Source organism: Asterias amurensis, chromosome 14, assembly GCF_032118995.1.
Source record: "Asterias amurensis chromosome 14, ASM3211899v1".
In the NCBI taxonomy this organism is placed as follows: domain Eukaryota; kingdom Metazoa; phylum Echinodermata; class Asteroidea; order Forcipulatida; family Asteriidae; genus Asterias; species Asterias amurensis.
Genome location: NC_092661.1, coordinates 5,354,971 through 5,374,528, shown reverse-complemented (window position 1 = coordinate 5,374,528; position 19,558 = coordinate 5,354,971). Strand labels below are relative to the sequence as shown.

Here is a 19,558-nt window from a genome sequence, read left to right as displayed (position 1 = left end):
ATGATAAGGGGGGTTAACTAAGGACTCTATTGGACGTTATATAGGCTACTACTACTACTTCACAAGGGCTAGGCATGGCTCTGCGTGTGGCGTCGTGTGTGTGTATTATGTGTCGATGATGTCCCTGAAACTGCGATAACGTGCGGTAGGCCATGCATTCACAGCGCAAGCCTAGTTTTCGGACAGGCCCACACGTTCTTGATCTTAATAATAATAAGAACATGTACTTTTAAACTTACAGATACATTGTTCAATTCTCACCTCAGAAAACGTCCATTAGGGAGCTAACGCCACACTCCTCCAGTAATCTCAACACTTGGTGGTCAACCATCATCGACGTCGCATTATAACATTCATGACTTGGTAATGAGCGCGTGTGCGCACGATAACAAAGTTCGCAACAAAATGGTTAACGTCACACCCTTTCACGCCATAATGCTCATCTGCCGGGAGTGTTTCTCCAATTTCTACCCAGCAATTCGTGGTTGGATAAATCTAATAAACAATATCAATTAATTGGACAATGTTTATTTAACAATTGTTGTTTAAACTATACTCAACGTTGGTAACTTTTTTATCTTAACCAACCCTAAAGTTTACTCAATAGTTGAACAAGAACTTACCAACAAATTACAAATGGCGTTTACCCAGCGATATTTTGCCCAGCTCTTTTAACAGTGTAGGAGAAAGAAGCCCCTTTACCTTTGACCGGTCTGATACTGACTCTAAACATACTTAAAGGCAGTGGACACTATTGGTAATTACTCAAAATAATTATCATCATAAAACCTTACTTGATTACGAGCTATATGGGGAGTGGTTGATGATATAAAGCATGTGAGAAACATCTCCCTCTGAAATGACGATTTTTCGAGAAAGAGGTCATTTTCCATTAATTTCGATTTGAGACCTCAAGTTAAAAATTTGAGGGCCCGAAATCAAGCATCAGCAAGCACACAACTTCATGTGACAATGGTGATTGAGCTCAGATTTTCACAGGTTTATTATTTTATGCATATGTCGAGATACACCAACTGTGAAGACTAGTCTTTGACATAACCAATAGTGTCCACCGTCATTAAATAAAAAAAAACCGATCCTGAACCTTATATATATACTGTACTGTACGACATGTGTTTCAGCAAATGCAATATGTTTTATTTAGTTTTATTTGATCTTCCTGCTCGGACCGGAATGAAACATCAACATTGGGTCATGCTCTTGATTAAAATGTCAACTGTTATAACAGTAGAGCTTAACAAATATGTTTCTTTGACATGCGTAAGAAAAAAAATAACAATAATAATGATATTAAGGTATACATATGCTGTTCGGTATCATCATATCAAAGGCTTTGATAGTACATTTACAATGTATATGGCCGAACTCTTTCGTTTGAGCACAGTATGATTTTAGGAGCGACAAAAATCGAGATCAAATCCTATGTGTTGGAAATACTATTTATTATAAAACGAACAGAACAATTTATTTGCAAAAAACAAAAATAGTCACAATGCAAAACCCTTAAAACACAGATAAGCACTTTTACAAAAAGAACACAAATAAATTTACTGTAAAACACATCGGAACCATGGTATGAATAAAAGGTTGCGATATAGTGCTCTTAGCACAAATTTGAGTATGCCAATATAAGAGGGTGCACGCTTTCACGTTTCAGTTTCTTTGGTACAAACAACAAAAAACAGTATCAACCCAAAATGGTTTTAAAGGAAGAAGCTGTTGATTGCATCCCACATTGCTTTTGTGAGTGCTCTTCCGTCTGGGTCGCCAGTATAATCCAAAAAATCAGCATTCCACATGGACACACCACGGAGCTGGCTCGACTTGGCGTAGCTGTAGCGGATCATTAGGCTTTCTGGGTCGTCGTACCACAATTGGCGAATGCCACCCGTAGTAGGATCCTGTGTAATATAAAGCAAAAAAAAAAAAAAAACGTGTTATGCTTCATCAAAAAGTGCATACAAAACCTCAATATTTATGCGGTCACTCGATGATTATCTACTTCGCTGTGTAGATGTGTTCTTGTGAACTTTCTCTTTTTAGTTAGAACTGGCAGAATAACTGGTGAAAATAAACGACACCAACGCGTTTTTCGACACAATAGGAGGCTTCCACACGTGCCATTGCCAGAAAACATGTATGCTTGTACAACCATGGTATTGTTTTATGTACTTTATAATGTACAAGTAAAGTACGGTGGATTACAAAGTTAGTGCGTTATCAGCATAAACAAAACTGAATTGAACTTTTGTTCGATGATGCATATACAATTCCATATGGATTTTTGAAATGTGGATGACCTGACTATTATTAAAATGTTGTTTTTTTCTTGCGTATGAAACGAACAGAACCATATAAACGTGTAAGTTCTCCGAGTGTCTTCTGAAAAGGGCGAGACAAGAGTTTTATAAAACAGGTATTTTGATCAAAAATGTTTTTACCACGTAATTGAAGAAGGGCGACCCCAGCGTTTCATTGAAGATCCGACCAGTCGTAGAATTCTTCAATAGCTGTGTAATAATTTTATACTGCCTCTGAACGCCCTTCCCGTACATCTGCACACCATTCTTTATCTTGACGCCATCTTGTTGACCAATAAAGGAACAGATGTTGTCCTATAAAAGAGCATGCAACATAAATACACATTATCCAAATAAATCATAATAATAATAATAATAATAATAATAATACACGGTTTTTATATAGCGCTTTTTCACGGGGTGTCTCAAAGCGCTTCCGACATTATTACCCCTGGTCACTGGGCCTTAAATCATTCCTTAAACCATCTCAGCTCCCTGGGGAGTATACAGCCTGTGCAACAATTATATGCGCTACATGGCTAAACCAAATCACAAGAACCGTCTCTGCCCTCACAGGTACCCCTAGGTGGAGAGAAGCAATTATAGTTAAGTGTCTTGCTCAGGGACACAAGTGTCACGACCTGGATTCGAACCCCCACTCTGATTCGAACCCACACTCTGCTGAACAGAAGCATCAGAGCTTGAGTTCGGTGCTCTTATCCACTCGGCCACAACACCCCACGTTTGGGTTAGGCTGACCTGAAAAGTAGTTGTACAAATAATTGGGATTTAAAGGCACTAGACACTATTGTAAATTACTCAAAATAATTGTCAGCAAACAAACTGAGTTGATAACGAGCAACGAAGAGCTGTAGTATAAAACATTGTGAGAAACGGCTCCCTCTGAAGTAACGTAGTTTTCGACAAAGAAGTAATTTTCCACTACAACGTTTGAATTTGATTTCGAGACCTCTGAAAGAGATTTTGAGTACCCGAAATCAAGCATCTGAAAGCACACAATTTTTATTCCATTAATCTCTCGCAAGGTCGACAACCAACTGAGTAAATAGTTCACAGGTTTGTTATTTTGTGCATATTATGTAGCGATACACCAAGTGAGAAGACTGGTCTTTGACAATTTCCAATAGTGTCCAGAGTTTGAGTAATTTTACGCACAAAACCTACCCCCAAAAATGTTGGGTACGCTGCCAACTCGGAGTATGCTTCAGTTTTTCCCAGGGATTTGTTTCAAATCTTTATAAAAACATCGTCCAATGACAGATCAATTCGACGAAACCGAACCAACATAATAATATTTTCCACATTACATTACAGACACAGAAACTGTTTGTATGATGGTCAACGACCAGTCTTCTCACTTGGTGTATTTAATATGCACACACAAAATTAGCTTGTGAAAAATTTATTCAATTGGTCGTCAAAGTTGCGAGATAATAATGGAAGAAAAACACCCTTGTGTGCTTTCAGACGCTTGATTTCGAGACTTACATCAAATTTTTAGTTTTCGAAGTAAATTTCACACTATTTTATAAGAAAAATAACTTCTTTCTCGAAAACTACGTTACTTCAGAGGGAGCTGTTTTTCATTTTGTTTTATACCGTCAACAGCTCTCCATTGATCGTTAACAATAATATGCTAACAGTTATTTAGAGTTTTCTAACAGTGTCCTGCCTTAGTATCAGTGCTTTAGATTGTTTAGGTTTTCTCTGTCAATTTCGGAAAATGAGCAGCCAATTTAATTTCCATGCGTTTGAGTTAAAGCTTAATTGCCTCTACGGTTTTTATTGCGTGTCAAATTCAGAATTCGGTCATTCAATTTCGTTTTGAGGCATTCAAGTTCCTAACACACTCATTTTTTTTTATGACACACAATCATCATTAAATTTAGCAAAGCTGGTTCGACTAGAGATAGTGTTGGTTTAATCATTTTCAATTTCGTAAAGACGCATCAATTTCGCTTAAAGACAGTGGACACTATTGGTAATTACTCAAAATAATTATTAGCATAAAACCTTTCTTGGTGACGAGTAATGTGGAGAGGTTGATGGTTTAAAACATTGTGAGAAACGGCTCCCTCTGAAGTGCCATAGTTTTTGAGAAAGAAGTAATTTTCAACGAAATTGATTTCGAGACCTCAGATTTAGAACTTGAGGTCTCGAAATCAACCATCTAACCGCACACAACTTCTTGTGACAAGGGTTATTTTTCTTTCATTATTGTCTCGCAACTTCAATGACCGATTGAGCTCAAATTTTCACAGGTTTGTTATTTTATGCATATGTTGAGATACAGCATCTGTGAAGGCTAGTCTTTGACATTTACCAATAGTGTCCACTGCCTTTAACGATGGTTCAAATAAGTACGACTATCAAAAAATACGAATAAACTGTAAAAGGCAACTGTTTTGTACCTTCACTTTTAAATCAAGCAAACCCTTTTTTCTTTATTCGATGTTTCCAGTAGACTTTACTTGTGGCCCCATAGGTTTTTTTGTTTCTTTTCTTTTTTCGGGAGACCTTTAATGGTTTAACTGCCCAAGACCTGATATTTGACTGTGGTTAATGAATGTTTATAAATCTGAGGTCAAAAAATCACGTTTTTCCAGTGTGTTGTTTTTTTAAAGATTCACCAACCATCAATCTGTTGGCGTGCAAGACATTTTGGCTTATGTTCAAGAGTGCCAAAAAATTAACTGCATGCCTTTAACATTCGTAAGGAAACGCCAAGTTAACCAAGCGTTTTTAAGATGGCACAAATATCGGAATTGACTGTCCAAACATGAAATTGAATGACCAAACACACGCCTCTTGCGAATTTGAATGCAGCTTCGATGAATTGTTAAATTGCATGATTATTTTGGTAAAATCGAATAGGTGTAAAAGTATAATTGACTAGTCTTAAAAAGAAATCAAATAACCCTTTTAAGTGGCATTCGATTTCGTGCGAAATAGAATAGGCTGGTGGTTAAAATAATTGGCTGCTCATGTTTCGAAATTGACCGAGAAAACCTACAGTATTAAACATGTTGTAATTGGGAAACTTAGACAACTCCCTACCTGTAGGAGATGGGTGCAGGTGAAGTCGTAGCCATACCATGGTACTGCAGTAACCAATTTGTTGTTGGGAATGCCATCCGCTTGGAAAGACTCTATGCCTATATTGTAGCATAATTAGAGAAAGAAGTACAACTTTGTCATCACATGGATTTTACTGCCAAACTCTAGAAATGATTCTGTAATACTGCAACATTACCCTGGTGTACGTAATAATATGCCCCTTAATGCATGAGTACGTCACAATTCTAACCCAAAGAAAGCGAGGCCACTACAAGTTGTAACGGACGTGCGCTTATAGTGTTTTTTTTTTTTTTTTTTATATATATATATGTTTATACGCACAGAGACCACTTATCGTCAAATGATGCGCCTAGGAGTGAGTGGGGTTGCTTTGGGTGTGGTGTCCTACTCATGCAAAGGTTCTACTGCAGACATCCTGATATAATGTTAATATAATGGACTTAACGTGTAACCCTCTTGCATTAGTTACCAACGGTGACGAAACGATAATAGCTGGCATTTGCTTAGAGTCGTGCACAGCGCGTATACAGGCAGGGGTAGGGGTACAAATATAGGTATACGAACCAAGTCTAACAAGCTTGAGCCCGTCATTGGAAACAGCATACGGGGAACCTCCAACCATGTCGTAGTCCATGATGACCAAAAAATCACAAATGGCAGCCAACTGTTTGTAGTCGTAGCAACGGCTCCAGGTGCATCCTGGGCCGTATGGGACATCGAACGTTATCTACAATAAGAAATTAAAAAAATGTTAATTGATGGCAGAAAGTGGCGAAGTAATAATATTGCACCTAGATTCATTTCACACACAGTCGAATCTTACATACCAACATTACATGCAATTATGTACTATACATGCTGATACTGCAGTAAGTAGACTGTATAACGTAAGCTTTCCGTGCGTTTTGATTGGTGCAAGGTGCTTCACCAACACCCCCAACGGACCAACCAAAACGCATTATGTAAAGCGTATACGTCAGTCACTCGGCTCGGGCCTTTATCACACGGCAATTCGACCATGGCTGTTTTAAACGGCCGTGACAGAACTAGTCGCTACCCTTTTATTCCTGTCCATAAATACCTCGTTGGTTAAAAGGCGTAATAAAATCAGAAACTATGTAAAACTTATCCGTTTCCAACGTGCTTGATCTCTGTATCTGTATATGTTACATGTACATGACATTGTTTTACTAGTTTCTCAAAAACTACAGCACCTCAGCAGATAGTATTTTCAGGGAAGCTTTCTACTATACTATTATTATCTTCAAACTGTGTAAGTTTTGTGTACATGTACATTGTGTTTTTTGTCCTACAAAAAGTACATAGACCCGTTTTTAAATACATGGGACCAGTCTGGACTTTCGACTTAATTGGAATATAACTGGCGAATGAGGGCGCACAACGAAGTGGTCAACTGAATGTTAGGAGAATGAGGAGCTCGAGTGCGTGTTTTGGTGTTAGAGGCAAACAAGTACTCGACGAAAGTCAAGTCTATGAGAAAGAAACACCCGTCAACACTATTTTCCTACCGTTATAATCAGCTTCTGCTGTATGCTTTACAGAAGCATTAATACTTTAAATCACATAAATTGATCATACGTTAGACAATTGTTGACAAACAATTAAATATATTAATTGTAAACCTCATATTTGAGGTTTACATGAAGATGTATTGGTTTAATAATGCTGTTTTTTTATCCACAATGTGTCCCTTATAGATAACGTCTCTTATAGATAACGTCTGTCTCATTCTTTTTGGTTAAAGGGCAGGTTGATTGTTTGTTGTTTTGATTGTTTGTAAGTCTCGCCCATTACCTATTGTGTATTTCAACTGTTTAACATTTTAGCTCTTGTTAAAGATATTATTTTGTTTATACTGCACATGTTCTAGTACAATTCAACCATATCGGTTGTACTGTTCATTCCTTTGTATAATTTTGTTTGTATGATAAAAACCAATATGATATGACTGACCTGTGTATGGGGGTTGGCAGTACGGAATGCCTGGGCTGTTTCATTCACCAGCGCAATTAACAAATGTGAGTTCTTTAGACTTAGGACACTCTCAAAGTCAATGTTGATGCCATCCATGTGTTGTTTCGTGGCCAACTCGACCTTTTGCTTCACCCAGGCGCTACGATATGTCGCGTTGGAAAGTTGGTTACCCGGGTAGTCCTCTTAGAAAAAAAAAGTAAACATAAACTTAACAAATAATCAGAGCATGACAAATAGTATTTAGGCTAAAGACAAGCGTTTCACAGAAACAGCCAAACGTAAAAAATTCACTGATAGCGTAATAATGAATTGTTAATGATTTCATAACATTTTTATTCTTATAGCGCTCAGGTCCGTCATGCAGAGTGACGCTCATGGCTCTCTAACATTATTACCCTGGTCACTGGGCCTTAAATCATTCCTTAAGCCATCTCAACTCCCTAGGGAGTGTACAACCTTGCGCAACAAATGCACTACTAAGCTAAACCAATCACAAAAACCACCTCTGCCCTCACAGGTACCCATTTCCCCTGGGTGGAGAGAAGCAATTATAGTGAAGTGTCATGCGCAATGACACAAGTGTCACGACCGGGATTCGAACCCACACTCTGCTGAACAGAATTACTAGAGCTTGAATTCGGTGCTCTTATCCGCTCGGCCTCGACAGCCTCTAAATCCAAACACAGCAACGTTTCCTGGTTATATAGGATACCCCCATGCAATTGCCTAAGGTCAAGTTATAATCCACAAGGAAAACAGGGTATTTGACCTATATTAAAGATGGTTTAGTTGAATAGAGACAATTAAACCAGACGACTAAGGGAACCTGAACCTGCGACCTTCAGATTCACTGAAACACAAAACAGTTACTCAAAACGACGTTAATTAGTTATTTGAGACATCACTTTGACCGATGACTAAGTCTTCATATAAATGTATAGTATGATTAACTACGTCGTTTTGACCAAAATGTTAAGTCACAGGGAACTATTATGTGTGTGTCCCCATACCCACCCCGCATATTATATGAAACATGAATATGGAAAGGAGGAGAAAATAGTAATTTTCCAGGAATTTGCCTTCGAGACCTCTGATTTAGAATTTGAGATCTTGAAATCAAGCATCTGAAAGCACACAACTTTGTGTGACCGACCTATTGAGCTCATTTGCTTTTTTTCTTTTTTTCTTTGATGCATATGTATGTTGAGATACATCAAATGAGAAGACTGGTCTTTCACAAAATACCAATAGTGTCCAAATTATTTTTTTTCCTGAATTGATTGATTGAAGCTGCAACCGAACTGATAGCTAAAACAGACACATCTACATGTGCTACTCATGTTGATGCTAAGGATGTTTCATATTCAACGCGTGAAGACTTGACGATTAAGCCGTAGCCGTAGCCGTAGCATATGCTTCCAATTCGGACACGTACAAATTTAAAGTTGGGTTGTTTTGAACTGGGACTTACCGGCCATAACAAGTCTTGCCCCCTTGGAGTGAGCAGTGCACATTACTTCCGGGTTATACGGAGTAAATGTTGCCACTGTTGTTATGTAAGACCAATCATAATCGGTCCAGTATTGATCTGATGCTTGAAATACGAAAAGCTGCAATTTAAAGAAAATTTGTAATAATTTATCGTATTTCAAATCACATATTTGTATTTGTGTTTATTTAATAATTTTGCTGTGTGCTATCTGAAAAGATGCATCTCTACTGCGATCTTTAGGGGCAAACTCCACTCAGCTATTTACCAGCATTTGGTCAGTTTGCTTTTATGATTGTTGTCATGCGTCAGTGTTAAACCATGTTGTCGATTATGGTGCACAGGTAGAGCGCATTATCATGTCATGAACCAATTATGTATCAATAACTATAATAATAGTAATAATAATTAATATTTAAACAGCGCCAAATTCATTAAAAATGCTCACAGGCGCTTTAAAAAAAAACGTGTTACGCACGTTTTGCAGTGAGCCTTTGAGCCCTTATATGGAGCCCAATACTTCTAAAATGTGTAATTTGTATTTTTGATAATTAAGCATTTCGCACCGAATGCTAACGAAGATTGTTTAGCATGTTTAGTGGGGTGCATCTGTAAAGGATGTTTGCGCTTACATACATTATTTGGGAAACGACCTTCACCCCATAACAGTCGATTATGAAAAGTCGGCCCCCCAAAAATGTAAACAAATTTGTATTGCTAAGCCAAAAATTAGCAAAGACAGTTTAAAAATAAGTGCCATTTGTATAATACCAACGATTCAGCTGAATAGTCTACTGATAGGCCAAACATTTATTGAAAGTGGTAAGCAATCATTCAACTGTGCTAAGCAAGATATGTACTAGCCCTGGTATAGGACGTCAGTCAGTGCCACTGAACTTGCATGCAACGGATGAGTCCAACCTGGACTAGATGTGAACATGTATATGAAACAAAGGATAACAAGAAGATAGCATTTATTACCTCTTTCTCTGGCGTTTTAGTGATGAAGTTACAATGTGTCGGGTCCTTACACGGGCATGGATCGACATGTTGCACGAAGCAGTTTGACCCTGAGAAAACAGCGAGAACTGATAACAGCAAAAATGTACTGTAGCTGTACATGGTGACGAACGAATAACAACTGTTGGTGGCAGCCATTTTCAGTTGTTATAGATCATAGCAAGCGATCTGTGTATGTTCCGGTAGGAACTCGATCTGTCATGCGTTTCAAACAATTGTTATAGTGACAATGCATTCGATTGTGCGCCTTGGGCTCTAAAAAGCGTATGTTATGGTGAGTAATGTGACTATACCTCGAGCAAGGCCAGTTAGTAGGACATTGATTCGAGGTATGTCTCGAAACTGGGTCGTTTTCTGTTGACTTTGTGAATGAACACAGTCCGTCATTGTGTGTGGAAGCCAAACACTATTAAATGTTTGTCGTAGCCCGGATCGAATGTTTATCTGTTTCGTTAACCGCTGTTTAGACTCTCTTGTTTGATGATGATGTAATGGTGGAGAAGTGAATATGGTTTGCAGGCTACTAAGGTCTCGAAACCAAATCCAAATAAACTAGTGATTTTTTTTTGATTTTTTTATTATTTTTTTTTAACTAAGTTACTTTGTCAGAGAGAGACGTTTCTCACAATGTTGTTTCGGGCGCGTTCGATTAGCTCCCTTGGCTCGACCCCGCGGTTCTGTGAGCCCCTAACAAGAGCTATTCGAACGACCACACTCGCCCTCTTGTGGTGACGCCAAGCACCTCGGGTCACCCCAAGTTATCCACTCAACAAGCAGGGAACTGTGGGCTGATCCGTGGGCAGACCGGGGTCGACCCAGGGAAGCTAAACGAATGCACACATACTCTCAATAACTCTCCGTTTTTCGTTTGTTCGTGGTCAGTGCCTTTAAATCAGAAAATATTGAGAACGCATGTTGTCCTTAAAAGGACAACAGTGTTTGTTGGTAAGATCGTTTAGCTTCCCTGGGTCGACCCTGCAGTGCTCATACGGTGAACCCCTGATGACAATAGCTAATCGAACGCTCACACTCGCCCTCTCGTGGTGACAGCATGCACCTCTGGTCACCCCCAAGTGACCCAATCCACACACAGGGCACTGGGGGCTGACCCGGGTGAGCCCAGTCAAAGCTATTCGAACGTACCGGGGCAGACCGGGGTCGACCCAGGGAAGCTAAACGAACGCACCCATTGTAAGGTTCGGGTAAATAAGTGGGGTTTCAGTCTTTGAGACGCCTGGGCTAGACTTGCATTGAGATGACATCGCAACAGGCTATCATGAAATCCTCTAGCCTTAACTGCACCGCGCAGCACTTTACAAGAGGCGTGAGCCTGTACAAAATGAATCACATCACAGACGATACGCATTGAAATTTAAATGTTTAATTGATGAAAACGACAATGTAGGCAGAGGACGATTTAAGAAAAAAATACAGGATAAGAAAATTAGTTTACAAATTTAAATTATCATGCATTAAATAAAAATGTGAAAGAAATTATGTGATTAAGTGATTATAAACTGATAAATTGACATAATGGTTTTCAACTTAAGTGTTTCTTCATAAAACAAATCTTCGGGTCGACTTAGAGTCGCGCTTAAAGGAACACGTTGCCTTGGATCGGACGAGTTGGTCTATAAAAAGCGTTTGAAACCTTTTGTTATGAAATGCATAATTATAGTTAAAAAGATGTTTTAAAAGTAGAATATTATGATCCACACAAGTATCACTCAAAATTGCACGGTTTTCATGTTACGTCGCGAACTAACACGGTCGGCCATATATGGGAGTCAAACATTTGACTCCCATTAATGGCCGACCGTGTTAGTCGACGAGGTAAAAAGAAAACCACGCAATTTCAGGGCATATTTGTGTAGATCATTGTATTCTACTTTTACAACATCTTTGTAACCATATCGATTTTATAACGAACGGTTACAGAATGCTTTTCAAATACCAACTCGACCGATCCAAGGCAACGTGCTCCTTTAATCTACTTGCTTTGGCGCGACACTTGCGCGTCTGTATATACATACCACCAACATCTCCCAATTACTCGATACCAAGTGAGGTTTTATGCTGATAGTTATTTTGAGTAACTACCAATAGTGCCCACTGCCTTTAAGCCATGGTTTCCACTTGTTCCGAGTGCAGTACGAACCCTACTTTGGAGAGTAAAACATCAAATTCTGAGATCTCGAAATCAAATTCGGGGACAAGTACTTCTTTCTCAAAAACTGCATAACTTCCAGAAGAAGCCGTTCCCAATGTTGTATAGACCAATCCAGTCGCGCAAGTGCTGGGCGACACAATGGCTGCCGAGCGCCACTGCTGCGGTGTCTTTTGTGCCTAATTTTGTGCACAGGGAACGATAAAATCGTTTCCCTTTTCACTTTTTATGAAAATTTAATATATTCCTCGACAATTATGCAATTTCCCTGACATGGCAAAATGATAAAACGATGTACTACATTAATGATAAGTTTTACTAATTAAAGTCACCTGGAAGTGGTATTTTGTCAAAATAAAGCCTTTGTTGCTAACGTGTTTTGATGAGTGGAATGTGAATAATCAGTTAACTAAGGTTCTTAAAAATTAGATCTTATCTTATTAACAAATTTAAGAGTCGGCCTCGACCCGAGAGGGCTCTGTTCGTGACGTCACGCCTCGACGTCAATCGAGGCGTGATATTTGAAGAGAAAATGCTGCACAGCGCTGAAAAAGACGTCGGACCGGACCACTAGGCACTATTGATCTAGTCTGACCAGCCATGCAAACTGAACTAATCTTTAGTTGTTGTTGCTGCATCTAGCAGCAATACACTTGGTCGGCATTGCCGGAAAAATGCCAGGTTTTATGCTAATAAGGTTTTATGCTAATAATTATTTTGAGTAATTACCAATAGTGATCACTGCCTTTAAAAGGTTTCCACAAAACTTGGTCTTTATAGAGCCCTTGGCCATGTTGCAAAGCCTCCATGAATACTTATTTTGTATCTACACGGCAAAAAGGGGATTACTACTTTCACTTCAACTATCAATTTGATAACTAAGTTTGAATTAAATAAACAATCATCATAAAATCAGATTTTTAAAGGCGAAGAATTTCAATATTTTTGATTATTGTTAAATATATACTTAAAATGTTAAAAAAAAGTCAACACAAAGGTCAAATCGCTTCAAAGTGTTTAACCATTCATCATTCATCAGTAGTTTTCCATTTGTACTTCGTTTCCTTTTTTTCAAATTTTGTTTCTCCGAAAAACTATCTATTGTGTTTATAGGAAATAAAAGTCATAACATCTGTAAACTAATACCCTCCATTAAAAAACAATCTTGCAAAAATAATGATAATAATAATACTAATAATAATAATAATAATAATAATAATTATAATAATAATAATAATAATAATAAACACATGTGCGACAATTTCAGTTTTAAAATTCAATCAACACTTACGCTCACAAACAGTGCGCCACCAAGACAGTTCCCAAAAGATCAAAAGACGGTTACTACTGTTGATAATGACATCATAACACTTTAACGCATAATGACGCGGAAATCCAGCCGTAGCCGTAACATAGCCACCAATCCGGACACAAATCTAGGAAATCTAGGAAAGTCATTACGTTTGGACGAGGCTTTGCACTGGTTCACACCTGTCAAAGAGATGACGCCAAATGACCACAAGTGGTAATACTACGTCACGTGGTAAACGACAAGTTAGCCAAGCCCCCGTTTCATTTGCAAGATTTTGCAAGATGTTGTTTTATTCGCCAAGTACTTTTTCCCTGTGAGTGTTCAGCCACTGATCACAAGGCTTATTTTGTTTTGTTTAGCCTCATGCAAAAGAAAATATCCAAATCGAATACAAAACTGTAACGTCTATCTTGTTTTCAGCAAACAGTATTGGTGGCGCGCTTTGTGCTGTTGTGAACCGACCTCGCTACACGATACTACCCTACTACTATTTAAGGCGTGCGCGGCGGCGGACCCTAACAATGTCACACAGGGGAAAAAACAGCGCGAGCGGCGGAGCGCGTTTTGATAAGTCGTTTATCGACATTATTTGTATATGCATTAACATGTGACTTTTTAGCGCGTCCATGAATACCATGGGGTCGATTTCCCAAAGAAAACAAATAATATTTCAATACAAGTTCATTACAAACTTAAGGCTGGTCCTTAGTTAGGAACTCGGGATAAGACTTGTCTCAACTATAAGACTTGTCTCAACTATAAGACTTGTCTCAACTGTAAGAATTGTCTCAACTATAAGACTTGTCTCAACTATAAGACTTGTCTCAACTATAACACTTGTTTTAACTATAAGACTTGTCTCAACTCTTTGTTAAATCTACCTCAGCAAGGTTGTGTCCGATCTATGTATTAATTTCAATATGGTGATTGAGTCGTCTTATTAGCCAAAGAATCACCACGCTAATGCCTTATGCATAACACTTCTCCTCAATGCAATGCATTACGCATTACAATTCTCCTACCAACATCGGTAGCGAAAATACGCTTTGCGGCTATGATATGATACATTGCTATGAACATGGTATAACTTGATTGTTTTTGTTTTATATTTATGCCAGATTGGTCAAATTGATTTGAATAGGGGCCTACACAACAAATTTCAAATCCAGTTGAGAAATTTGAAAATGTAATTGACGAAACAGCTATGCATTTGTGCACTAATGCAACCATGTTTTTGTTTTGTTTTTTTCTTTTTTCATTTGCGTGACATTTTGGGGGGCGCTGCCGCCGCGTGCCCCTGACTAAAAGCTATCATAGCCTGAAGAACTGGGCGCAATTACACAGCGCTGCTTAGCGGCAGATTTCTTTGCTCACTGTGCATTTTCCATTTTATAACATTTTATATGGTTTCCGTAAGCACAGGAAAAGGCATGCCAACCCCCAGGTGCTTACCACAAGAAAATAAATGACGTCACAATCCAAACCAATTTAAACGCGCAATATGGCCGCCCAATGTCTGTTTACCTTTGAAACTACGCTTGCACCAATTTTGGTTCTTCTACAGTAAGCATGAAAACAAGTTTACCCATGAGCATTGCTATGAAATTGGGCCCAGTAGGGTCAGTCACACTGCAGCGATAACGAAAACGATGACAATCACGACGGAAATAGAATGAGTTATATTGGTTGAACTGCTTAGCGCAGAATACACGCACGCTCAATCAACCAATCGAGGGTGTGTATGTTAACGTTCCCATTTTCGTACTCGTTATTGAGGACAGTGTGACCAGGGCCCAATTTCGTGGCTCTTCTTACCGCCGAATTCTGCGCTTACTATCACTATTCCCGGCTTACGTGTGTGCGGCACCATAATGTAGCCCGAGCCCTAAATGTAGCCCGGACCTAAATGTAGCCCCAAACGTGTACCTCAATGTAGCCCGGACCTAAATGTAGCCCCAAACATGTACCTAATTTTAGGGCTCGGGCTACATTATGGTGCCGCACATACGTGCAAGCGCCTACTTTCTGAGCTTGCCTTGTAGACGCATAATACCAAGTAATGTGAAGTACGCACGCGCGGAGGCCAAAATTCGCCGCTAACCCGTGAAATACGCTTGCCGTAAGCACAGAAATCCCTGCTTCCGTAAGCGCTGATTATGTACTTATGCCCGGGCCTTTACCTACCAACGTACGCAACAAATATCGAGACAATGTACCATAGAGCCAAGCGGTTATAATGATTACGCACTGGCCTTTTAAACAAATGACCGTTACAAACTTAAACGATTTTGAAAAAGTTTCACTGTTTCTTTAAACTGTTATTAGATGGAGGTGAGCCTTGGTTTATAATTTTAATAAAATCAAGGCACACTAGACCTTCATGATATAATTCTTGTGGTGAGTTTTATATGATTAGCTTTTTCCCAGTTATTATAAATAACTCAAATGCACCCGACAAGTTCAAATCGCATGCATGCGCCTTTATTTAGGGCTGTTCCCGGCATGATGCGGATGTATCTACTTCGGATCATACCCACCCATGATGGTGGTGACTCGACGGCAACTCGAACGTCTTCCTTGTCAGATCGGTACGAATAGAATGTCTGCGCAGGAAAACAAATCACAAAAAAAATCGAATCAATCTTGACTGGCACCCATTGTTAGACGTCCTAGAAACTGTCCACGAACAAGTTGAACAACGATGACCGATTTGTTTATTTTAAAGTCTCAGAACATAAGCCAGAACATCACATGACGTCACTGTTTGAGGTGCGTTAAATAGCTTTGTACATGTTGTAGGATAACAAACATAATGTCCACAGATGTACACTAAACTACACAGTTTGAAGATAATGAAGGTAAAAAGCTTCCCTGAAAACACTGAGGTGTTGTCATTTTTGAGAAATGAATAAAGCAATGTCATGGAAGTGATACTCGTGATCATGAGGTGAAACTATTTAAGCATGTACAGACGTATTCGTGACATTGTTTTACTCATTTCTTTTTAACTACAGCACTTCAGCATCTAATATTTTAAGGTACGCTTTCTACTATCATTTTCTTCAAACGGTGTAAGTTTGTATGTAAATCTGTGGACATTGTGTTTTGTGTTACAAAAAGAACCCAAACCCTTTAAGTCACGACAGTTTTACTCTAATTTCTCACAAATTACTGCACCTCAGCATTTTCAGGGAACCCTTATATAACATTGGGTGCGTTCGTTTAGCTTCCCTGGGTCGACCCCGATGTTGCGTATTTTATATTTTTTCCCAGGACGAACGTGGGCACACGCTTGCCCCACGTTCGCCTTCGAACCAGAAAAAAAAACCACGTGAGCCTTCCGGTGGTGACGTCAGTGCACTTCCGGCCAGCCCCAAGAGCCCCAGTTGTGGATTGGGTCACTTGGGGCTGGCCCGAGGTGCACTGACGTCACCACGGGAAGGCTCACGCGGTGACGTGTCTGGGTTTTTTTTTTCTGGTTCGAAGACGAACGTGGGGTAATTGTGTGCCCACGTTCGTCCTTGAAAAAAATAAAATACGCAACATCGGGGTCGACCCAGGGAAGCTAAACGAATGCACCCATTATCTTCAATGATAAAAACGGGGCGTAGCTATTTCCCTGACTCCATTGTTAGCCAATCAGAATAGAGGATTCTATACATGAGGTATATAGAAACAAAATAAAAACTGTATACACCATTTTATCGAATAATGTCAGTGTATACGAAGGCGTACGTGCTACTTAACGAATGTTTTTGTAGCCAACCTAAAAGCTTTTAAGGTAAAATGTAAATAAATTTTTTAAAACTCCAAGGGTGAAAGCCAATGATAACAAAATTGAAATGTACAGATGTGTACGTCAGGCACTAAGGGTGAGGTAGTTTGGACTAATGATTAGTATTAATATATCACTGACTGTCCTTGAATCGGGTGTGACATGCTGACAATTAACAAAGGTATGATTACCCTCTCAAGCATCCAGATTGGGTCGGCTACGGTGGTCCACGTAGTGCCATCATCACTGTAACTCAGTTCCCAGGATTCTACATGTTGGTCACTTCCATTACGGCCCTGTACTATTATGGCGTAGATGTCATTAATGCGACCCAAATCCACCTGAATCCAAATTGCGTCCCAAGAGGTTTTGTAGCCGCACCAAGAATCTGTAACACCAAAAATGCATCCGATCATATTAAGACATGCGTTCAAATTATGCAAGAATAATTAGAAGAAAAAAAATAAAGATTTCAGAAACTGTCCGTGTTGATTTTTTATTTTTTATTTTTTTTTTTTTGTAATGAAATTCGATAGTTACCTGCTATTTGTGATAGTTATCGAACCAAAATGAAGGGGCTATAGGGCTAGTGTTCTGAAGAAGAGTGAATTAATTATAGTAACAACGCCATCACTTTCTGCATCTTTGGACTTCAAAACACGGTAACAACTTCCCTAGCTACCATTTTTTTTTCCTGAATATTTTTGTGCACGTGTTTGCAATGTCGCTGTTGGAAAAATACTTCTAAGTCACCAATTTTAGCGTTTTTGCAATGATTTTTTTTACAACATTATCTTTGATAATATTTTGCGCCAGTATTACAACTGACATTATTTCTGACGTGGCTGACATAGGCACAACATTTGCAAAACAAGTAAAACAATAGCTGCGATCGCAAAAAAAAAAAAACTTGTGAAGATATTCCGATACTCACTTTCGCCGTTGAACCGGGCGAGTGTTGGCCCGTAGTTTGCGTAGTCGTCGTTCCAGACGCTATTTGTAGTGATCTGACTATCATTTATAGCGCCGCTTTCCATACCAAAAGGAAAACTGCAATCTGAGTTGTCAAAATGAAAGACAAAACAACACTAACCATTCATTATGGATTGTCCAACTGGCAATGGAAGATTGACATATTTTAGTTGATATTTGATATCATATAATTGGTTTGTAAAAACAATACTGTTAATAATATTAATAACACATTCTTATTATAGCGCATTTCACAATAACCGCATTAATGCTCTTTACATTAGTGCCCTGGTCATGGGGCCAACAACATCCCTGCAATGTTTCGCAGTTCCCTTGAGAGTATACAGCCCTGAGCTGCCTGTAAGGCGCTTGTAGCTTTTTCATACACAATATCAACCTCTACCCTCGCAGGTACCCATTTGTACCCCTGGGTGAAGAGAAGCAATAGTAAAGTATCTTGCTCAAGGACACAAGTGTCACGACCGGGATTCGAAAATTAAAAGGACTGTACAGTACGACAACCGAGAAATGGCAACCGAAGTCGGTCAACAATTGATTTGGTATTCATACTTTGTGCATGGAATGGCTTTGGGATGCGAGTCAACAAAATTTAATTTTCAACTTCTATGTACAACTCGTTGCCATGGTTACAACGAAGTGTCGTTGTCGAGCGGTAGAGCACCAAATTCATTTCTTGTTTTGGGTTCGACTCCCCAGCCGTGACACTTGCGTCTTTAAGAAAGACAATTAACCATTTTATTCGTCCTTCATTGGTCCAATGTGTTGTATAATGCATGTAAAATAACCCGGTGCACTTATCGAATAGAGAAGGGGTTTGCCCCGGTGTTCATGGCTGTGGCTGATATTATGCGCCGTGGCACCTTTTTAACCTTTAAGGTGCTAACTAATTTGGTCTCAGGTTTCAACCCTGCAATAGCTTATCTTTTTGAAAGTTCAGCGCCTTAAGTACATTGTTTTGGACGTTATAGGAAACACTTTGTCTTTATAGGAAATAAGTGAATTGCATTTGTATTGGTCTAAAAGCTTGGTCATCCACACAAAATGCAATTTTTCAACGACAAATTAATTATTTTTTTGAAAAATAGTACCTAAACTCAAATTTTTCTGTTAAAAAATCTCAAGGTGCCTAAGTTTCGTCAATTATCAGGCATAATAACCAGCTTTGAGAATAGAGTAGGTAAAACGGGTGTAAAATTTTTACTATTCAAAATCTCACCGTCAATATTCTGTTTGCAGAAAAGTTAATTTGCACAGACTAAAAAGGGACAACATAACTTTTACATGTTTTTTTCTAAAGACTGAAGTTTTTTTAGTTAAAAAAGAGAAAGTGTACACAGTTGCCTACTCAAAGTCACATGGAAACACAAATAAAGCACACAAAATGAAC

At 38.9% G+C, this 19,558-nt stretch overlaps 1 protein-coding gene across 1 annotated transcript; it reads right to left on the bottom strand.

The window, feature by feature from the left end:
* Positions 1-212: 212 nt before the first annotated feature.
* LOC139947548 (di-N-acetylchitobiase-like) lies at positions 213-10,142 on the bottom strand. The gene is made up of 7 exons (XM_071945488.1): positions 9,886-10,142; positions 8,887-9,025; positions 7,395-7,597; positions 5,985-6,147; positions 5,400-5,497; positions 2,463-2,636; positions 213-1,922 (listed from the first exon to the last, which is right to left on the bottom strand). Exons 1-7 carry the CDS (start codon positions 10,060-10,062, stop codon positions 1,725-1,727), a joined length of 1,152 nt encoding a protein of 383 aa, XP_071801589.1. The 5' UTR covers positions 10,063-10,142; the 3' UTR covers positions 213-1,724.
* Between the last annotated feature and the right edge of the window lie 9,416 nt (positions 10,143-19,558).

What these genes read in the sequence shown, in the direction of transcription:
- LOC139947548 (XM_071945488.1), bottom strand. Translation starts at nt 10,062, where the DNA reads ATGGCTGCCACCAACAGTTGTTATTCGTTCGTCACCATGTACAGCTAC. An exon ending in GCTCAAGCTTGTTAGACTTG is followed by an intron (nt 5,498 to 5,984) that starts GTTCGTATACCT and finishes GCTACAATATAG; the next exon opens with GCATAGAGTCTTTCCAAGCG. An exon ending in CCTGCACCCATCTCCTACAG is followed by an intron (nt 2,637 to 5,399) that starts GTAGGGAGTTGT and finishes GCTCTTTTATAG; the next exon opens with GACAACATCTGTTCCTTTAT.